Source organism: Megalobrama amblycephala, linkage group LG5, assembly GCF_018812025.1.
Source record: "Megalobrama amblycephala isolate DHTTF-2021 linkage group LG5, ASM1881202v1, whole genome shotgun sequence".
Lineage (NCBI taxonomy): Eukaryota > Metazoa > Chordata > Actinopteri > Cypriniformes > Xenocyprididae > Megalobrama > Megalobrama amblycephala.
This window is the reverse complement of record NC_063048.1, coordinates 40,093,888-40,117,818: the sequence shown is the minus strand read 5'-3', so window position 1 is coordinate 40,117,818 and position 23,931 is coordinate 40,093,888. Positions and strand designations below refer to the sequence as shown.

General features: G+C 38.9%; 1 protein-coding gene across 7 annotated transcripts in view; it reads left to right on the top strand.

Annotated features, from left to right (window-relative positions):
- dnmt3ab (DNA (cytosine-5-)-methyltransferase 3 alpha b) overlaps nt 1-23,931 on the top strand; it is a 70,150-nt gene that overhangs the window by 11,799 nt on the left and 34,420 nt on the right. For 4 of the 7 annotated variants that reach the window (XM_048192265.1, XM_048192264.1, XM_048192266.1 and 1 more), the window contains exons 4-6: nt 6,023-6,362; nt 18,808-18,854; nt 19,359-19,505. In XM_048192265.1, coding sequence (XP_048048222.1) covers nt 6,023-6,362; nt 18,808-18,854; nt 19,359-19,505 — 534 coding nt within the window. Of the gene's footprint in view, nt 1-6,022; nt 6,363-18,807; nt 18,855-19,358; nt 19,506-23,446; nt 23,820-23,866; nt 23,911-23,931 lie in introns of those variants that run through there. The other 3 variants (XM_048192267.1, XM_048192268.1, XM_048192270.1) reach the window with 3 other exon arrangements.

Genomic DNA, 23,931 nt, shown 5'->3' with positions numbered 1-23,931 from the left:
ACAAGTTAGAACATCAAAGGTATGTTGTTCACTGTTTTTAAATCTTCTGTCATCTGTCACATGACACAAGACAGTGACACAATCACTCCTGATTGAGAACGAACACAAGATCCAACGATCCAGCAGCTGTTTAGGGAGATTGTGTGTTTCCTTTCACTAGGTTTGAGTAACGGTTGTGTTGTGTCAGATCACTGTTCGTTTTCTCTTTCATGAGAATGGCTTTGACATTCGAGGCAGTGAGGCGAAGCGGCAGCTGCTCCTCTAAAGAGAAATGCCACTGTCAGATTGGCGGTTCAGCTCTCCACGGGCTCCCAGTCTGTTAGTCTCTGTATCGCCAGCCTCTCGTGTCAGTCTGGCTTCCTGCGCACATGCTAAGCAGGTGGTTGGATCCGATGAGCGATGGTAGTCGAGGTTGTAGATTAATGGCTTGCTGTACAGTATATATAGACATACAGCACAAGGCCTTTGTGTATTTAAGGTGACTTGACAGCATTTTCATCTATCCATACACTAGTGTTCTAAAGCTTGGGGTCAGTAAGATTTTGTTTTAAAAGAAATTATTACTTTTATTCAGCAAGGACACATTAAATTGATTAAAAGAGACAGTAAATACATTTACAATGTTGTTATGATTTCACTTTTTTAACTTTAGTTAGTGTGTAATGTTGCTGTTTGAGCATAAACAACATCTGTAAAGTTATCACGCTCAAAGGACTACAACAAACGGCTGGTAGGGACTACAACGAGCTTCTTCCCGGGTTGGTGACATCACTAACCCTAACATTTACATAAACCCCGCCCCCGAAAACACGCAACAAAGTGGGTGAGGCCATGTTGGGCTGCTTTAGAGAAGAGGAAGAGTTGTTGTAGTAGAGTGTTGTTATCATGCCGTCATTTTACGCCGGACTGCTTCACAAACGAGGATCAATTCAACGTTGGATTTGCACCAAAGATACTAAATGCTAGTGGATGAGTTGAATCAACTCCACAGCAACTACATAAATTTGTCCACTAACCATTCAGAAACGTCCAGTTTCATTCTAAAAGTTGTAACTTCTTCCTGAGTCTCTCCATCAGTGTCGACTCCGGTTTGAACAATGTAAGGCTGAACACCGTTACTGACAATCCTCATTTTGGCTGCGTGAGATTCTCCAGCTTTGTTGATGTTGAGCAACCGAAGCATGAGCTGTTAAAGCTCCGCCCTCTTCTGGAAAGGGGGCCGGGAGCAGCAGCTCATTTGCATTTAAAAGGATGCACACAAAAACGGCATGTTTTTAGTGGCAAATTTGACAAGTTATAATAAATGATCTGTGGGGTATTTTGAGCTGAAACTTCACAGACACATTCTGGGGATACCAGAGACTTATATTACATCTTGTAAAAGAGGCATTATAAGTCCCCTTTAAAAAAAAATCTGTCATGGTTTCCACAAAAATACTAAAAAGCTAAACTGTTTTCAACATTGATAATAATCATAAATGTTTCTTGAGCAGCAAATCATCATATTAGAATTATTTCTGATGGATCACGTGACACTGAAGACTGGAGTAATGATGCTGAAAAATTCAGCTTTGCATCACAGGAATAAATTACATTTGAAAAAAAGTTATTTTAACTGTAAAAAAGAAATCCAGAATATTGCTGTTTTTACTGTATTTTTGATCAAATAAATGTAGCCTTGGTGAGCATAAAGAGACTTCTTTCAAAAACATTAAAAAATCTTGCTGACATCAAACTTTTGAACAGTAGTGTTTATGGGAAATGTGTCTGGGAAGTGCACAAAATGACAAGGTCACAAAGATCACAGCAATAGAAGTAAGCAGAAAAATATGTGTATTAACAAGTTTTTCCATATAACAAACACAAATCTTTCTGTCAAATACATACCTAAATATTTTTACAAATGTGCTCGCACATTTCCATGCAACTGAGGGAATAAATCTTAGTTTCAAAATGGCACTATGAAGATGGTTCATATAATTGGTGTGCTTTATTCCAAGTCTTCTGAAGTGATACGACAGCTTTATGTGAGGAACAAACCAAATTTAAAATCAGTCTCTCCAGTGAGCTTGAACTGTTTTGACAATGAGAAACAAATCATTTACTGTTTGTGAATGAATCATCAGTGTAAAACTAAAATTATTAAAAAAAATGTTGTTCATTGAAATAAAGCCGAAATAAAATAAATTAAATAAAAATGTAAAAATTAGAAATGTTGTCTTGCCAAATAAACAGGAACAAAAAACACATAACAAAGTTATTAAAACTTAAACTAAAATTAAAAGGAAAACTGAAAATATAATGGGTCGGTTTTATGAAATTGATAATCTGATTAATTGATAAGATCTGACTCAAAAGAATGATTCATTCATGGTTCATTCTTCTCATGAAGACACAAAGCAAAGACTTCCGAGGACTTGAAATCTGGCATCATGTGATAAATGTGTAGTTTATGAAGCTTCATATCTCTCTATGCCCATGCTGCAGTAATAGTAGTAGTTTGTTATTGTGCTATTTTGTGTTTCTTAGTAGACAGATGCATAGAAACACTGTACTCACATTACACTTAATGTGTAGGAAGAGAGCTTCCGTGTCGTCTTTGTTTCAGATTAGATTAGATGGTTCAGATAGGTAGTTTAGATGTCAAGGCAAGGACATCGGAAATGGCCTCATATAGAGAAGATGAAAGATGGAGTCTAGACTGCAAATGAAAGATTTGACTTTTTACTGCAAATTGGGTCTTACTCTTTAATTTGTATTTTGTGATTCATAACCATTTTCAAGGATTTTATTTTATTTTTGGCCTTTTTGCCTTTATTTACAGGATAGCACAGGATTGACAAGGAAGTAAGTGAGATGGGAATGGGACCGAGACATGACCCAGGTCAGACTCAAACCTGGGTCCCCATGAGCCAACAGCTCTTATATGTCATGTGCACATCCCTCTGCAACACGACAATAACACACCTTCCAAATGCATTGTCTTCACGGGCTGCATGCAAAAGTAAACATACAGAGCAGACAGTGTAGTCTGATTCATGAACAAATTATGCTTTTAATGAACCAGCTAATGAATCGTTTCTCAAGTCACAAGATTTGAATGAGGCAAATTATTTACTATTTGCTTGATATGCCAGAGTGGTTGGTGAATAACATCTGACTATTTGATTTTGTGCAGTTTAATTGAAAATATTTAAATATTAATTATCACAGTATATATTTATTTAATGGCTGTTGATTTTAGCGCATTAATTTAATTAATTAGTTATGGGGGAAAAAACTGTTAAAATTATTAATGCTTTTAATGCACCCGCCCTGCCCCAGACCTATGTGGCTCATTTTACACAAACATGAAGCAGGGCAACAACACACTGCATGATGTAGCCTATAGAATGCAGTTATAAATCCGATAAAATTCAAGATATCAGGGCAAAAATGCCCCTGTATGAGTTTTTATCTCATATTTCTATCATGATATAGTTTGGCAATATCACATGAGTAACGAGCGCAATATCACACGAGTGCTGTTTTTGTCCCGAATAGCACGAGTACAAATGTGATATTGATTTCATTCAAAAGTTTTTTTTAGACACAATATTGTCTGTTTTTGCTCAATTTTGCCAATGAAAATATTACCTATAAAGCCAGAGCAGAACTTTTGTGCGTCTCCAGCAAACAAAGCTGTTTCTGAATGAATCCGTGTTTTGAGCGAATCAATTTGGTGAATCAATGATTCACTGGCCCATTCATAAAGAGAGCCATTTACTTCATTCCTAAATGAATCAGCTGTTTGAATGAATGAACTCAGTGACTTACTCATTTAGACACCTACTGGTAATTTTAGTTTCTTATTTAGAGTATCATTTAAAAAAAAAAAAAAAAAAAAAATCCATATTAATAAAAAACCCATTAAAGGATTAGTTCACCCAAAAATCATAATTTACTCACCCTCATGGCTGCTGAAGCCTAAAAGTTTATGTGTTATATATTCTATGCTGAATCAAACAAAATATAGTTTTCTAAAGCTACTTTTTATAATGTTTTTTTTAAAGCTCGTTTTTCATTTAACACGATAATGACTTTAAATGATCTTCTTGACAGCCCTAATTTATTTATTTTTTTCCCCTTCTGGTACATATATATTACAATAATGTTAACAATAGTTTATAATAATATAAAAAGCAAAAAATAAAAATTCTCATGGACAAAATTGTTGGCACCCTTGATAAATATGATCATAGATGACTGTAAAAAATAAATCTGCATTGTTTATCCTTTTGATCTTTAATTCATAAAAATAGCAAAAATCTAACCTTTCATTGAAGGAAAAGAATTGAAAGTGGGGGGGAAATCACATTATGAAATAAATGTTTTTCACCAAAACATGTTGGCCACAATTATTGGCACCCTTTTGTTCAATTCTTTATGCAACCTCCTTTTGCCAAGATAACAGCTTTGATTCGTCTTCTATAATGCCTGATGAGTTTGAAGAACACCTGAAAAGAGATCAGAGACCATTCCTTCATGCAGAATCTCTCCAGATCTTTCAGATTCCAGCTCCATGATGGTGCTTCTTCTCTTCAGTTCACTCCACTCATTTTCTTTAGGGTTCAGGTCAGGGGACTGGGATGGCCATGGCAGAAGCTTCATTTTGGGCTCAGTGAGACATTTTTGTTTTGGTTTTGATGTTTGTTTTGGATCATTGTCCTGATGGAAGATCCAACCATAGCCCATTGTTGGATTTCTAGCAGAAGCGGTCAGGTTTTGATTTTTTTATCTGTTAGTATTTGATAGAATCCATGATGCCATGTATCTGAACAAGATGTCCTGGACCTCCAGCAGAAAAAATAGGCCCACAACATTAAAGATCCAGCAGTATATTTAACCGTGGGCATGGGGTACTTTTTATCCCTGTGTGCACCAAACCCATCTGGTGAGTTTGCTGCCAAAAAGCTCTTTTTTTAGTTTCATCTGAACACAGAAGCCGGTCCCGTTTGAAGTTCCAGTCTTGTCTGACAACTGAATATGCTGGAGATTGTAGAGGATTTTTCTTGAAACCCTCCCGAACAACTTGTGGGGATGTAGGTGCTTATGATAATTTTTTTAGGCTTTCTGAGACTCAAGACTCAACTAATCTCTGCAATTCTCCAGCTGTGATCCTTGGAGAGTCTTTGGCCACTCAAACTTTCCTCCTCACCGCGCATTAGGATGATTTAGACACACGTCCTCTTCCAGGCAGATTTGTAACATCTTTAGTTGATTGAAACTTCTTAATTATTGCCCTGATAGTGGAAATGGTGATTTTCAATGTTTTCTTACAGTCACTTTCTATTTTGTGAAGCTCGACAATCTTTTGCTGCACATCATAACTATATTCTTTGGTTTTACTCATTGTGATGAATGATTAAGGGAATTTGGCCTTTGTGTTTCCTCATGTTTATATTCATGTGGAACAGGAAGTCATGGCTGGACAATTTCATGTTCATGATCACCCTGGTGAGCTAAAAAAATTTTAAATATGAATGGGAATATATTTCAGAGATATTTTACTCATAAAAAATTCTAGGGGTGCCAATAATTGTGGCCAACATGTTTTGGTGAAAAACATTTATTTCATAATGTTATTTTCCCCCCACTTTCGATTCTTTTCCTTCAATGAAATGTTAGATTTTTGCTTATTTTATGAATTAAAGATCAAAAGGATAAACAATGCAGTTTTATTTTTAGAGTCATCTTTGATCTATATATATATAGTCATCTTTGATCTATATATATATATATATATATATATATATATATATATATATATATAGGGTTCTGGCTATTCTGTTAATGAAGCTATAATCATGAAAAGAGGATTGTTTTTGGTACATTTGGTTTGTTGTGTGCTATAGGGCAAATATAATTGAAATATTGAATGCATTGTGCCATAGGGAGCTGCTATTGTTTATCTGAGCTTCTGATTAATAACAGGTTAGCGATGCATGACAGTCCAATCGGATTATGTAATTTTCTGCTGCAGGTGGAGTGTTACGGGCCAGTGAATCAGCTGGTGGGCGTGGCTAAGCAGCAAAAAGGGGTGGAGCTCCAGTCGTCTTTGCAGTCTCAGAATGGAGATGTTGAGAGGCACGAGAAGAAATCGTGTGAAGGTCGCCACCCAACACTAGACAAGAATGCTGCGGAAAATGGACTCCCACGCCAGTCAGGCTGTCGGGCTGAGTCCTCCTCTGATTCAAGCCTGAGCCCATCCCTGGAGAACGGATTTGTCACCAGCCAGGACTCAGAGAAGTACGAAGAGGAGACACTGCCAACTCTGCCTCGCAAGAAACGAGGGAGACGGAAATTGGAGCGGCCGACTAAATGTGAGTTATACTCAACCTTCCTTAGCATCATGTTTCACAGCTGTCTGCTTACTGAGCCACTTGTGGGCCCAAGGCCAAGAACCTGTCATCATAATGACAAAAAAAAATGCAATATTTATTCACAAAACAAGTGGGATTGTAAAACGGTTTTGGTGGCTTTGCAGCTACCATTGACTTGAAGGACAAATAATTATTGTTAAATGAGGGCATTAATATGTAAATCAGGGTAATTACGCTCCCAAAAATTAAATTTGCAAACAAAAGACACCAGCCTCCCACACTGTGTACAGAACCGATTTGGCAAGAGTCTCTCTCCAGCAGCGTTTCATATAAGATTTTGTTTTTCCAATGAGGGCACCAACTATCCCTGCCACATATCCATGTTTTCCAGCATGTTTTTGTTTGGATCTATTTTTTTTTTTTTAAATACTATTTATCACCACAAAACTGTTCTTAATGTTTATCTTTATACTTTGTCATTATGAGCAACCAGACAGTAATCACACCAATTTAAATTTCACTATATTCGCTTTATTTAATTTTATTTAGTGAAATGTTAAATAAAAAAAAAAGTTACATAAAAAAGTGTTTGTAGAATTCAGAAATCCTTGTTATTAGCGACACTAGTGGCCGTTAAGTGAACTGCAGCAAGCAACTTATTGCTCGTTCGCACTATCATCCCGAACATTGTATAAGCATTCATTTCATCTGTCATAGAATGAAAGAGAGGCTCTCGGGAGTGTGTGAACTTACATCCTTTTGATTTTCTCGGCAAAAAGTGTGTCCTTCACATAAAAATCAGTCTACAGGCTTTCATAAACAACCTGGAAAGCCGGGGAATTCCTAGTTTTTTAAGTTTCTTTACAAAATGTTCAATCATTGAACATCAAATAAGCGATTAATACATGACAGTTCTTACATATAGCCCCTTTAAAATAAATACAAAATACAAAATTCAGCTAATAATTGGGCTGGTTCTTTTAAAAAAAAAAGGCACAAATCAAGTGATTTGTTTGTGAATTGAATTGTTGTGCTGCATGTTTGTTTTGTGTGCTGTCACATAAGACAACACAATAGAAAATTGTGTTGGCTGATTATTAGTTGTTGCACAGCATCTTTTTCTCATTTTTATCACATATTACAATTCACAAGCTCACAGCTTGTCTAAAATATGTATTTTTTTGTAGGGCTACCCCCTGACTAAATATTTTACTAGTCAACTATTAGTTGTTTATTTAAACCATTAGTCGACTAATCGCATGTTTATATTAAATAAATTACTTAAATATATACTGAGGAGAATACTAAACCATAATAAGCATTAATATATATTCGTAACATAGCCTATTCCATGCTCAAGTGCACGCATTAAGCTTGCCGCAAAGCGCCGGCAAAAGTAATGATTATGAATGTGTCGGGATAAAAATAACAAGAAGACATTTAAATTGTTTATTAATAAACAACTGTTTGCTGAGTCAGTGTCAGCTGCAAAGATGAAATTGACGATGCTGCCTCACCATCTCCGCAGTATAGTGAATGCGCCTATAGAGATAAATGCACTTTTAATACAGATTAAATAAGCAGAGATTATTTCTTTTCGCTCTGAATTAGTTTATTGAAAGTAGACATTTCAAACTTTCTATACATATATTTCTCATTTGTGTGAGGCAAGTAGCCTAAACGTTGAGTTTTGGTTCATTTTTATGACGTGCTCCAGACCGAGACGGCAGAAAGCGCATCCTGTTTGTATTCTTTATTTTACAAAGGCACAACATTTTCTTGTTAGTGTGAGTTTACACAAATAAAAGACCTTTTATTTTGAATAACAGTTTTGAATGATGTATTACTCTTATCTGTATGACCAAAAATGACAGAGTATTTTAAGTTGTTTCCGCTGTTATCAGAAAAAATGCAAGCGATCGCGCCGGCACCTCTATGTCTATGAGAAAGAGTGCTATACTTTAGCCTCCACACAAACACTTGGATATGTGCCTAATAACAGTGCACATTTATCTAGGTTAACATTAGAGCAAGCGTCCATGTAAAGTTGCTACAAGTTTCAAATGATAAGCCATAGTTGAGGTCGATGGATGATAGGCGAATGTTTGGATTTCCTGCCCGACGTACTGTAATGACCACAAGAACCCGTCATTAACTATCTGTCACTCACGGACTGCGTGACTTCCACAAGGTTTTTTTTTTCTGCGACTAACCGACTAATAACATTTTGGTCGACTAAGTCTCTTCTAGTCGAATAACGATTAGCCGACTTTTAGGGGGCAACCCTAGTTTTTTTGTCATGACACTGCAGGTTCATCAGTGGTGTAGCGATACTCCTGAATATCAGTGTGCTCCAGTGTGATGGGGATACCAATTATCAGACCTCTTTCTCTCTCTCTCTTTCCATACTTTGGGGTCAGGCATTGACCTTGATGAGAGCAGTAAGTGAAGGCTGGGTAGACAGAGCCGTCTCCGTCCTGGCAGCCTGCCTTGATTGGGTGCAGTGCACAGAGAGACAGCAGGTCTGTGTTGTGGCCACTCTCTCAGTGGGGGTCGTGCCAGGTGAATGGCACAATGCCCAGGGCACTTACACACTGATCCTACATCAGTCTGCCTTAACCCACTTTATAATGATAGACGCCAACTTGTAGGCCTATGTAAAATGCTATAAAGTCTAGACACTCCATTTATAATACTTTGAAAATCTAGTAAAACATCATATATCAAATAATCAAAGCATGTGTTGTTTGTTAGCACTGCTAACAATGCTATAAAGGTGCATTTACACTGACTGAATCACCACATGTACCAGATGGCACACTTGATATGGACTTGCGGACTCATGGCCAGTCCCGTAGGTGTCCCAATTGTCATTTTAGACTATTTTCCAACTGTCCATGTGGCAGTTCAAGAGTATTGGCTGTTTCTGCCAGTTCCCACTAGGATCGTCGAACTATAGTGTGGTCAATCTTTGACCAAAATATCAAGATTTTTAGAAAGAGAGAAACCTTTGGTAAAGACTGTTACCATATGGGATAAAGAAAGTATTTTGCAGGGATGTTTTAACTGCACTGTTGGGATAATTTTTGAACCTTCAGATTAAAGTGAAAGTGACGGGCAAGTTTGGTAACCCATAAACCTCTGCATTAAAACCATCCAGTTAGTGTACACACATTAGGAGTAGTGAGTAGTGAACACACACTCAAACTGTAAACTGTGGAAACACACACCTGGAGCAGTGGGCAGCCATTTTTGTTGTGGCGCCCGGGAGTGATTGGGGGTTAGGTGCCTTGCTCAAGGGAACCTCAGTCATTTCCTGCTGGTATTGAGACTCGAACCTGCAACCTTCAGGTTACTAGTCTGACTTTGGGTTACTACTCTAACCCAGGGATGGGCAAACTCGGTCCTGGAGGGCCATTGTCCTACAGAGTTTTGCTCCAGCCCTAATCAAAGTCAAGTCAAGTCACCTTTATTTATATAGCGCTTTTTACAATGTAGATTGTGTCAAAGCAGCTTTACAGTGATAACTGGTACATTATTTTGGCTGCACAGCAGCTCTTAAAGAATAGTGTCAATGCAGGCAGATCAGAAGCACTGTTGAATATCAAATGTCAAGTCAAATATCAAGTGTCCCCAAATAAGCAAGCCAAAGGCGACAGCGGCAAGGAACCCAAACTCCAACAGGTGACATCAGGTGGCAAACAAGTGGCAAATAGGTGTTAAAATGGAGAAAAAAACCTCGGGAGAAACCAGGCTTAGTCGGGGGGCCAGTTCTCCTCTGGCAAACAGTGCTTTGTTACGACTCAGGATGCTATCATAAGTCCGATAGGATCGCAACATTCAAAGTATTTATTTCTTATTTTCTAATCAAACACACCTGAACCAGCTAATCAATGTCTTTAGGATTACTAGAAGGCTACGGTCAGGTGAGTTTTATAAACATTTCTGAAGACAGTCAGTTCCCTTCAGAGATACCCCCAACCCCTAATTAAATATTTATATGTTTCTTCCAATATTTCAAACATTGCGATACATGAATAGTGAGCTTTCTGTGCCTCATTCAGTATTACCTCGTATCGCTGGCCTGTGTTTTCATCCTGTTTTCAGACTTCATAATATTTCCACACAACTTACATTTTGGTAAATGATTGCAATGCAGTTTATGTGCAGGTCTGGAACAGAGATTGGCCAAAGTAAAAAAAAAAAAAAAACGGCTGGTTGCTGATCGTGTGTTTGGAGCTAAAACCGGCCGATTGATGGCCTGTCGACTGGTGCATCTCTAATAAAAAGGGCAGGTCTTGGGTCCTGATCAATGTGTTGAAGACAGTTTCTGCATAAAGCCGATCTGTTTTGCCTGAGCTCAGTACAATCCCAGATACCAACAACAAAGCTGTCTTAAAGTCACTACCTCCATTTGCCAGACTTCATTAAAGGGATAGTTTATCCAAAAATTAAAATTTGCTGTTAATTTACTCACCTTCAGGCAACTTTTGACATTTTTCTTCAGTAGAACAGTAAAGAAGATTTTTTGCTGAAACGGTGATTCATTTAATGGAAGTGATTCATATAATGGAAGTCAAAGGGTGCCGCCACTTTGAGATTAAAAAAACATATTCAGACAGCACAAAATTAATACCCGTGACTCCTGACAATACATTGAGGTCTTAAGAAGTGAAACAATTGGTCTGTGCAAGAAACTGAACGGTATTTACAACATTCTAATCCACAGCCTTGGCAAACGGTCCTGAGCAAATTCATGACAGTCTGCAGTACGAGCTTCCTGCCGCATAATGAGGTACGCACGGGAGCTAAAATGTTGAGAATCTATAAAAAGTCAATCTTCCCAATTGAGATCATGCATATATAGGTTTCTACATCCAGGGTAAGCACAACTAAGTACGAAACACGCAAGTCTTTCCTTTTTGTTGTAACCCCCCCCCCCCCCCAGCATCAGCTCACATGTGAGTTTGCTCCCACGCGTACGTCATTATGCTTGCGCTCCAGACTGTCGTGAACGCGGCACCCATTTACTTCCATTTACCCATTTACTTGTGAATCACTGAGGACCACGGTTTCAGCTAAAAATCTTTGCTGTTCTACTGAAGAAAAAAAGTCATCTTGGATGGCCTGAGGGTGAGTAAATTAAAGGTGCAATATGTAAGATTTTCTGTCCGCTAGAGGCCTATTCAAAACAAAGGCGTAGCTTGATGACGCCACGTTTGAGCTCGGAATCTTGGGACGTGTGGTCTTCACCTCAACGGACGGTGGAAAAGAATTGGGATAGGACTCAGGAAGAAATCATGTCCATGGATGCGATTATTAACGTTACTATACTGTATGAAGCAGAGCAGGACTGAGTGTTGTGGGAGCTGAACGCTTCCGCTTCCGCTTTTTTCCATGAGTATGAGGTAACATAGCTCTGTTTATCATATTAGATACATTTGAGTGTGTTGAAAATGTCACTCGGCGGCTGCTGTGAGACACTATTACACACTGCAGTAAGATTTTACAATATCATATTAAATGCTGGATGGCTTGTGTTGATAAATGTCATGCAATTAATTTTAAAACATATTGTATAATGGAGAAAATGCTGTATTACTGTTACTAAAAATAAAGCTGCATCTGATTATGCTATGTTAGCTACTTCACAACATAGTGTTTTTCTCTGAGGCATGGTAAAGCATGGTACTCGCAAAAAAATCAAGAAAATTAGATTTAAACAAACATGTTGAGCTATATAACAATAATTGACTTTCTGTCTATAAATATATCAAAACAGTTGTTCCCCGTCTATTAAAACATGTAAATATTAAAGCGTCTTTGGTGTTTCCATGGTTTCTACAAAATAAAACCGGAAACCGAGGGTAACGCGGGTATGACGCGATTGACAGGCGACTCCTCACACGTCCCGGAGCCTTGATTAAAATTGCAATTTTCTCACGATTTACAAATAGTTGGAAACATTTGGGATATTGTAAGTACTCAAGTGAACAAAATATATAACACTGGCCTAGTGGTTTTTGGATATTTTACTGCAAAATTCTTGCATATTGCACCTTTAACAGCCAATTTTCATTTTTGGGCGAACTATCCCTTTAACTCAACATTGATGCTAATCAATACTCATCACTAAAAGATAATCCCAGCTACACACCTTTGCCAATCATTAATTCAGTCCCACCAAAGATTTTACTGATTCATGAACTCCGTAGAGTCAAAAAGATCAATCTTGCTTTGATTGATAGAGAATAGGCAAATCGGCCAATACCTGTGTGGTTTTTATACCTTCTACCTAGAGGGCACAGGACGGACTGCAGTCCAGCGAAGTGGAACTGAACGCTCTGAACACGCAGGCTGGCATGTGCGCAAACTGGCATGCTGGAGGTTCAATGGGCACAGCGTGCCAACCACGCTCACAAACCCATTGACCTTAACTGTCTACACGGAATGAACCCCTTCCTCACCACACCGACGGGTTGCTTATTCCCGTCGAGTGACGGAGAAAAGAGGAAGAGAAAGAAAGATGCAGCGAGAGAGGATTTGCACATGCTGTAAATGTGAAGAGGACTCGGGGGTCGGGGCCTTTTGTTTTGGCTGGGTGTGTGTGGTACTTCACTGGCAGGCTTTTGATGGCTCTTGTGAAGAAAACAAGCTCTCAGGTTTTGCCCACGGCCTCTCTACGCTCAAGTGTTGTGATGTGGCTGGGTGATGGAGCTTTGATAGACTTCAAACAGATCCTCCTTAGGCTAGTGGGTTATTAAAATGGGTGCTGTCTACTTCTTTTGGCTTCATGTCAGTATAGAGACATTGTGAATATGCCGTCACAGAATGCCTGTAAGCCTGGTATAAATCCCACATATCTATTTATATGAAGTTGCCCTGTTCATTAGCCTAGCCATACTTGATGATTATCAGAATGATGTATTTATGACTCATTTATGCACTCATCATTTAATGCTCTTTCATGCCTTGGTGCTTCAGGCATGTATCAGAAATGTGCTTTAATAACGCAGTTTAATAAGTCAAGTATGTAAGTTATTTGACTTTTTTTATGTTCGCATTGACAGCATGCACATGTTCAGGTTGATCTGAATTAAAGGGATAGTTGACCCAAAAATGAAAATTAGTATGATGGAAGTCAATGGGACCCATCAACTGTTTGGTTACCCATATTTTTTTGTTCAGCAGAAGAAAGAAACTCATACAGGTTTGGAACAACTTGAGAGTGATTAAATGATGACAGAATTTTCATTTGTGGGTGAACTGTCCCTTTAACTGATGTAGATTCAATAGGGCTGCTGCGATAGTCAGTGTTACTGGTGTTCAGCACCATTTTGACTTTTATAGTAATAAAAATAATTTTGTTCAGTTAGAGAACAGACACTACAATTAAAAACTAAACACGTCTGCTCAATTCAGTGTGAGCCGAACAAGAGTTGTAGCACAGATCAGCAGCAGGAGTCAGATTTCACCTCACTTCGCCCATTTTGCCTCACTCCTGACTGACAAGACGATGGCGGAAGATTTGGTTTCAACGGGAAATGTAAAAGCGCCTATTTAAGCGAGTTTGTCATTATACTCTTTCGTTGTTGTGTTTTTCATTAAGAAAAATAATGAACCCACCATTCAAGCAATTGCCGCCACCGGATTGCCGCTAATTTGAAAGCGAAAGTAAAATGCGCACAGGCATTCATTATGGTGCATGTCTAAAGCGAGCATTTCCAGTTTATTCCTTCCATAGGAATTAATTTAAAATGCTTGCTCTGGTGGAAGAAGAGGGGGAAAAAGAGGGGAAAACTCCAACCGGTGGGAAAATTTCCTCACCATCACATCCCTAAGATTCAAATTAAAATGTTTATTGCACCAAATTTTATGCACTGAACATTCGGCTTGATGTGAACAAGCCTTGATTGCAAAAAAGTAGCAATTTAATTTAATTTAATTTAATTTGGAATAGAGCAGGCTATTTATTAACATGACACACTGTCTGAAAAACACAATACTTTTGCCTGTACCTTAAAAATAAACAGTGTAAAACACAACTCAGCGGCCAAAGATGTCCATCTAAATGTGCATGGCTAAGTATCAGAAAGATTATTTTATTTCATTTACATTTTACTTTTTTTTTGCTGAAATGCACATAAAATTTAAGTTAGTATTGATGCATATTTAAAGCCATTTTCACCAATTCATGCACCCCCTCAGAATCAAACCCATGACCTTGGCCACTGTTTGAACTATAAGAATGCTTGTCAGTTTCGACAAGAGGACATTTTGCAGTGTACTCTTAATAGATGCACTAAGGTGGAAGTTGTCATTTTTGAAACAGTACGTTTACACACAACACTTTGAAACATTTTTCATGATACACATCTCTACTGGGATTGCAATGACACAGTTTATTAAGGATTGACATTTAGCAAATAACATTAAAGAAAGATCTTTTTTAATAACATTTAAAAAAGATCTCTCTTTAATTGCTCACATTTATTATGCAGCTTGCAGAGTTAACAGCTCATCTTTTTTCTCCTCTCAGAACTCTACGAACAGCTCACTACCACTTTGATGTGGGGAAGTTTTTAAGGGTGAACGTTACTTATGACCTGAATATCATTCTAATGTTGAGCTTCAAGCTTCAACCTAAAAAAAGGTTTTAGGAAACATTTGCTGAAATAGACTTTTCTGTTAGATTCTCTATACAAATATCTGTTTTGTAGCTGCTTTTTGACTTGAATGGGAATGAATCTTCCAAAGGCCTTTGAGGGGCCACATTTTATTGATGCTGTATTGGAATCGTTGTTGTGTTTTAGAAAGCTTTGTTGAGCTCTCAGTAATATTGTCTTTCTCAAACCCTAGTTAGAAGGGAGTTTCAGTACTCCTGAATCATGAATCATCATGATAGCCCAGCTAGTGTTTCAGGTCACTGGTAATCATAGCCTCTGGCTAACCTCAACCTAACCTGCTGAACCCAGCCAAGACAAAGCTGTTTAGGCATGATCTACATCCTTTTGTATGTGGAGATGTCAGGAGTGTAAATCAATGCCAGGGCAAAAAAGGAGAATTTTGGGAGGATTGATTGTGGCACTGTGGAATGTGCAGAAGATGAACAGCATTAGAAGAAAGTATGAGAGTGTTGGGGAAGTTATTCCAAAGTAGTAGGCTGTTACTAATTATTTTTTATTGACTGCAAAGGTAATGCTTTACTGTTCAGACAGACTAGTTAGTTATCACATTAATCATTATTAGGCCTGGATTGAATCTGCAGATTTTTTATGTTTTTGGTTCAAAAAGTTCAAAAAAAGTAATAAAATGAATTAGGCTATTTTTAAGTTGACACACCATTAAAAACACAACATTTCTGCCACAGTGAGAGACACAGTGAGACACAAATGAAACACAAAATGAAATTTTACTTTATTGCTGAAGTGTACATAAAATGTTATTCAAAGCCACTTGCATTGCAAGTATACATTTCACCAATTCATGCATTTCCTCAGAATCAAACCCAATTCTTGGCATTGTTTTTCTACTGTTTGAACTGTAAGATTGCACAACGCAATGTCGAAAGTCGTGTATCTGAGGCCCTGTTTACACCTGGTATTAAGAAGTGATTTCATCAATCGGATCTCAAGTGGACGACGCTAAATACATGTGTAAACGGGGTCTAAAAAGTGTTGTGTTTGTCCAACTTTGACCACTTCCAGAGGTAGTCGAAAACGCATTCGACCGGATTGCTTTCATAAATTAAACGCTCATGTAGTCGAATGCATTTGAACAGCCACTAAAGATTGTCTACTTTCCGCCTACTGGCCTAATGCGTAAACATTATGGGAAGAGTGCTTGCCAGACGGGGTTTAAACTTTATCGGCTGGAGACACAAGTTTGGTTTGAAGATAAAAAACAAGCACAATGTTCTCTCAGCATTCCTGATTTCTAACACACACTCACCGCGTTCGGCCGGTCTTGTGACTGTCAGAGCAAAAACGAAAGCTGATGCTCTCCGTATGTTTTCCGTCATCTCCTTTCACATTCATATGTAAAATGCGCAAGCTGATTTTGTCTATTATATCGAAAGATCTGAAAAAACCCATATATTTACCCGCCTATAGACCCTCCCCTCGAAGAAATCAGGACAGAAGTGGCGGACTAGAAGTGGTTAAAACACTAGGTGTAAATGGGAATGTGTCTCCCTCATCTATTTGTGATCCGATCGACCAAAACGCATCTTAATACCAGGTGTAAACAGGGCTTAAATGTGTATGGCTATATAATTGGTATATGATGCAATATTTCCGACAGACAGCTAAAGTTTATATGAAGTACTTTATATCCTGTATATATGGCGTTGGTTGGATGGGGGCTCCCCTACAGCGAAAACAAAGTGAATGTCAGAGATGCCAAAACTGCTATGATAATGAGTCAAAGTGGTTGTTGGCTAGTTTCAATGTTGACGTCATGTCCTGCAAGTGTTTTGATAGACCTTGATAGCCTGCAATAATTTAGTTTGCGTGTGCCGCAGAGTGCGATTACAATTTTTTGTTGTTAGGAGTCTATGAAGGCACTGACCATTACAAAAATGAAGTTATGTAAACGTTTGATTTGATACCTTTTGAAATACTTCTGTTGTTTGTAAGAGTCAATCAATATAAAAAGCAGTGGGCGAGTGATATGACACTGTCAATGGCTCATTTCGATACTAATGTCTAGAGCAGTGTGGCCAATATGAGCACTTATTTTATACGATATTTACTCTGAACTGACCCTTGGTGGATTTTTTAAAATTTCTTTTACATTTTAAGTGGAATATTTTGAAACAACTGGAGCCAGAATAGCTTCACAATCATTCAAATAATATGAATAATAATAATTGTAACCTAGAGACGGATTCAAAAATGTGACATGCAAAGCACAATTCGTAAATACACACATTATGGGCACTATCATATACCCGGTGCAATGCGACGCCAGGTGCGACACAAGTGTTTTTTTGCTAGTTTCAGCCCGACACAGTTATCATTTTTACATCCAGTGCCCACGTTGTTTTAATAGCAAATCTCGCGCCCATCTGTTCACCCATGGCCGTGCTGGTCTGAAAATGAGGTGTGTTCAGGTGCGCTATTGGCGTGTTGCTATTTTGAGGCAACTGAAAACGACTGCACCATTGACCAACAAAAACCTGGTCTAAAGTCAATGGCGCAGTATTTTTTTGTTATTTAAAGGGCACTTTATTAATATACGTCTATAGGCGGGTGCACAACGCTTGTACACTTTGCTTGTTACACACACAGGGATGCGCAGCAGCTCACAAACATGCCAAATATTAAAAATAAAAGGATTACAATGTAAAAGATTATTATTATTGTGTGCATAAAGATAAAAATGCCTACATGTCATAATGGATAGTCATTGCATGTATCAGAATGACCTATTTTCAGTAATTTGCTAATTATTTGACCAATCGTGGCAATACACACATGTATTTAAACTGACTCGTCAGGTTGAGGGTGTCTATATTCCGTCATGTAAATAGCAATGCACCATGATGCAAGCGCACCTGGCTTTTAAAGGGAATGGGAGATGACACTCTGATTGGTTTATTGCACGTTACGCCCCAAAACACACCCATGGCTCATTAAGAGACTAGGTACAACCCTTTTAGACCATGCACCTGGACCATTTTTTCTGTCGTTAAACTAGCAAAAGTGGATTCGGACACGCCCTAAGTGCACCTGCGCCATGTGCTTCAGACCATGCGCTTAGATCGTTAAAATAGGGCCCAATGTGTGTGCACAACATTTGAATGTTTTTGTATTTACATATTGATTGTTGCATCCGCAAATCTTCACACTAAGTCAATCAGATATTATGCTTACAGTCCAGCCAATCATAGGAGAGATTGTACAGCTACACTGCCTCTAGTAGTATCATGCTGGGCAGTAACATATGCGTATATATCTCAGTGATATTTTTTAAATGGTAATATTCTGGTTCCTTGCACAAGAAAACATCATACTATATGTAATTACACATGCCCTGTGGCATTTTTCACAGTACATGTCTAGTAACCCAATAAGTCTTTTTGAAAGTGATTGATTGACATTAATACTCAGTTTCTAAAGTTCTCTTAGGACTTTCATTTAGTAACACAAAGCCCTCAAGCTACAATGGTCCTTTTTCCAGCTGCTTTTTTGCTTCTCAGCTCTTTATTTAAACACTTTTACAAGTTAATAACTTTGCACACAAATGAGAATCGTTTATTTTGGCTCAAAGCTATTTCATGCTTGCTCTTCTACATAAAAGCCCTGTGAAACTTTGTGTTGATGCAAAAATATCATTGAGGTCTCATACTGCAGATTGATGAAGACAGATTTCCATTGCGACAAATCCGGACTCTCAGAAACATTTCAGGTAATTGCTTGTTCTTGTGGCTGTTTCCCTCTAGACGTGGAGCACAAGGAGGACGAGGGTGGGGACTCTGCAAAGAATGAGGTAAAACTGTCTTCCTGTTGTGTGCCTGTCTGTGATATATGTGTGTACGTTTACGTGTTTCTGTCTGTGAACATTCAACCTTTTCCATTTTTGGGAAAAAAAAATTGCTCAAGATCTCTGAAGAAAATTCCTAGGAAGATGGCTTTTACCATGGAACCGGTTTTTCAGCCATTTAATTATGAAAGAAATGGTACCCTAATGGTGAAATATCAAATACACTTGGTCCTCTGCTTGAAACGAGGGTCCCTGTTCTCCACTGGCCATGTCCAGATGGGAGGCTATCTATCTGTCGGGCCACTCGAACCCTCTCTGCAAAGATGAGTACCAGTCCCCCACCAGCCCATTCGCAAAACGCTCCAAAATCATTCGCAGACTAACCGCCTACTTCCTTCCTTCATTTAGGATCGCACAGATAGATAAGCACACTAAAACAGAGAGAGACAAAGTCGTTAATTTTTTCTTTTCCTTTTTTTTGTTTTGTTTTGCTTTTGTCCCTTTAAACAGGGAGCTCGTGGGAGGCTCCGTGGGGGAGTGGGCTGGGAAATCAGCCTCCGTCAAAGACCCATGCCCAGAGTAACCTTCCAGGCCGGTGACCCTTATTACATTAGCAAGAGGACCAGGGAGGAGTTGCTGGCCAAGTGGAAGTTGGAGGTGAGTACCATTGCTCGCCACTGTCCCAGAGGAAGAGCGATAGGGAGCCTGTCAGCATTTCTATTATAGCTGGAACGTTTGCCAGGGCGACAGCGTGCCGAATAAACTCTGCGAAAGCCAAGTGTATTTGATGAGTCAGTCGATATTGCATAAAGGTACCATTTATTTCATGAGACATCTGGCTGCTTCTCACAATGAAAATCCAATGGTTTCCTCATTGTAAGCAATCACAGATTGTCTGTTATAAATGCAGTGGCCAATCAGAGGTTGCCTATCAGTAATGGAGTTTAAAGTAGTCTGATTACAGATAAGTGTTTTTCTGTTTAGTTTCAGTTTGATTATTGGCTGGTATAAGAGATTTTTTTAAAGGGGATCTATTGTGCTAAATCCACTTTTACATGGTTTTTGAACATAAATGTTTGTCGGCAGTGTGTGTATACAACCACCCTATAATGGTAAAAATCCACACACTTCTCTTTTTTAATCCCCATAAGTCATTAGCAGTGTCTCAGAACAAGCCATTTGCAGATTCTAGCAATGTGATGTCACAAATGCTTAGGCCCCGCCCACAGCTGCTGACAGACTTATTAGCATAAACTAGCTGTACACAGTCCGCCATGTTTATCTTCTCGCCAGAGCATTTAACAGCAGCATTCATGTAATAAATGTATTCTTATTAAAGCTACTAAAGTTATTCAGTCAAGAGCAGAGAGTGATTTTCTGTTTTTCTTTTGTTGTTTGATTTATATTAACAGCATATACAGCAGTAGCAGCTGCAGTCACTTTAATACACAGATCTTATATATACATGCGATTTGTGTTTATGTGAACTTTGTGTGTTTTTGACATAACCTTGTGTGCATTTGACAGTTTAAGTGCAATAAGACGTGAAAGAGAACTTAGTTCTGGAACTTAGCGCCGTCTAACATCCAGCTTTCTGTGCGAGTGTTTCGGGTGTGTGCGCTCAGAAAACCATATATCAGAAGTTTAGACTGTTATGGCTTTAAAACACATGCAGATAATAAACTTTCATGATGATGAAGAACTGCAATGTCACGTGAGCGTGTTCTTCTGGAAAGCAGGGTGGGGAGCAGCAGCTCATTTGCATTTAAAGATACATGCATGAAAACAGCATGTTTTTCCTTCCACTTAAAAGTGGGCTTTTACAACATGGTATAATAAATGATCTGTGGGGTATTTTGAGCTGAAACTTCACAGACACATTTTGGGGACACCATAGACTTATATTACATCTTGTAAAAAGGGGCATAATTGGTCTTAAAATGTATATGTGTTAAATATCTGGTATTTAATTGTGCATGCTTATTTCTTGTATTTTTCAGCTTAGTAACCTAAAACACTTTTGGTTTTTAATTTTTAATTTAGAATTTATTTATAGAAAATAGTATAGAATTGTAATATCGGCCATAAGATTCAAATATTTATCAACTTATCTGTATTGGTGTACATGTATATCTAGTTCTGATTGACTGAGTGTTCTTGTGTAGACAAAAAAAAGACTGGACACTTGTTGCTCTAGGTTAGGACCAAGGCAATCCCTAGTATGGGGCGGGGCATAGTCATGTATATAATGCGGGACCCGCTTAAAGGGCGGGGCCTGGTGAGGTCGCAATGGTTGCATTGCCCTAAAAACGGCCCTGGTTACGACACTATACCATTGTATTGTAACACTTAATTATCTACTTTACTGATTATCGGAGACATTTGGAATAATCCAAGATCAAGAATGTGGCATTTCAGTAAGAAAATCATCTTTATATCATCTTTTCATTTTTTTATTTAGATCAGTAGTCTGTGCCATGGTGAATCTGTATACATATTACAACCACGTGCAGGGCTGAAACTGCTGTGATGTGTCTTGACTTGAAGGTGAAGTGTGTATGATTTTTGCCTCTCTAATGGGACCAAAACAGGTTTTCCGAACACTTCCTTTGGTAGATCAAACAGATAGTTCTGACTGCAAAGTTACTTTTAAAGAAATTACAGTTTAATGTGAATTAAAGGAACACATTTCTGGTTTTGGAGCCTTAAGGAACAATATATCTAAAGGTAACTATTAGCGCCTACACCAGCAGATGATAACATATAGTTTATTATTAATATCTTCTGCTTTAAATGCTCAAGCTTTGCCAGGTGGATTCTGATTGGCTGTCAAAGATTTTTATCGTTTATCAGCTGGAAAAAAACATCTTTGAAAAAACATTGAAACATATTGGGCCCTATTTTAAAGGGAAATGGGAGATGACACTCTGATTGTTTTATTGCACGTTACGCCCAAAACACAACCATGACTCATTAAGAGTTACTTTTGGACCATGCGCAGATGCACCGACCATTTTTTCCGTTGTTAAACTAGTAAAAGTGGATTCAGACACGCCTTAAGTGCACCTGCGTCATGCGCTTTAGACCATGCGCTTAGATCGTTAAAAGCCAGGTGTGCGTGCACCATGGCGGATTTGCTATTTACATGGGAGAATATAGACACCCTCAACCTGACGAGTCAGTTTAAATACATGTGGGTATTGCCTGGATTGGTCAAATAATTAGCCATTTTCATTTGTCATTACTGCAAATTCTGATACATGCAATGACTATTCATTATGAAATGTAGGCATTTGTATCTTTATGTGCAAAAATCTTTTACATTTAATCCTTTTATTTTTAATATTTGGCATGTTTGTGTGCTGTGTGTGTAACAAGCAGAGTGTACGTGTGTTGTGCACCCGCCTATAGGTGCATATTACTAAGGACACTAACACGCCCTTTAAATAACAAAAAAATACTGCGCCATTGACTTTAGACCAGTAGATTTCAGTTGCCTCAAAATAGCAACACGCCAACAATGCACCTGAACACACCTCATTTTCAGACCAGCACTCACATGGGCGAGCAGATGGGTGCGAGTGCATTTGCTATTTAAACAATGTGGCCACTGGACGTGAAAATGATAACTGCGTCGGGCTGAAACTAGCGTCGTGCCTCCCTTTGCCTTGCGGCGGGTGTATGATAGGGCCCATAATGTGTCATTATCATTATAGTTGTGGTGTGGACTTCCCTGTTCTCATAGAATTAGAGCGATTATTAAAGCTTTATGGTTATGGTTATCATTATTGTTATAGTTATCATTCTTAATGAACCTTTACTGAGGGGTGTGGGGTGCAAAAAAGGTTGGAAGACTCATTTTGCCCTCAGTTATTACCCACCTCTGTGGCGAAGCTCAAGTACCGTTGCCGGTGCAGGTGGTTGACAGTTTTCCTAATGGTACTGTGTTGTATGGTGAGAACTGCTCTGTTACATAATGCTCTTTTTCCTCGGTAACCAAAGGAGGCCAACCAATCGACATCAAGCTCCCCCGCCCCCATCTTCTTTTCTCTGCCCCTCACCACACTGTGTTTGAGGATAAGCCATAAAACTGTCAGGGATCCCAGAAATACGGCCAAATTAGCCGGACACACAGTTGTCTTGTGAGTGGACGTCGTAAAATTCCAGAGGAATGGGCGTTTCGCATTCTTCATGCAGAGAGCTGGAATCCTCCGTCAGGAGCCTGGGAATTTTCTCTTTCTCTGAATAGGCACATTGTGGATGAGCGCAGATCGTAACATGTCATAGCTCTGTTTGCTCTCCGATGCAGTCATGTTTTCTCGAAGCGCTCCTCACCGGACACAACAATGCAGCAGGAAACCCTACTGAAAGGGGCCTTGACATGTTTCCTTCCTCTGGCTACGAGGGCCTGAGCCGCATACAGTCAGCAGAGCTTTGTTAGCGTAGAAGGGTTGGCCCTGGGGGGGGGGGTAAAACCCAGCCTGCTTTCACTTTCTTTGAGCGAGGGGGATCATGTCTCTCTCTCTCTCTCTCTCTCTCTCTTTTTTTTTTTTTTTTTTTTTTTTTTAAATAAGTACCCAACGCTACAGTAGATTCCTCTCTCCCACCCCCATCCCATTCCCTTCACTCCTCCCCCTATCCCCCTCACTACTCTCTCCGCAGTGGAAATGAACTCCGTACTATGGATATAAGGGTGAAGATGAGGTTTACAGCGAATTTCCAGCGCTGCTTGCAAGACAGCCTCCTGGACAGCCGCCAACATTCTGCAAGTCCTCTCTAGCCAACCAGAATTCCTGTTGGGAACCACCTGACCCTGAATTCCCAGACAAAGAAATGTTCATGCTTTCTGTTTTTTTTTTTTTCCTTTTTTTTCTTTTTTTTTTTGAAGCGGTCTCCACTGAGCCAAGAGTGGGGCAAGAAAAAAAGCTACTCACACGTTGGATTTAAAGTGCCGAGTGCAGGCGTGTATGGGTAGGTCGGCTGACTTGTTTGTTGTTGATAGCGCAGGGGACAGTGTGCATGTCTGAGTAGACTTGCTGGAGGAGGAATATGCTGACTTCAGGTATTTCCAGGAGACTTGTTA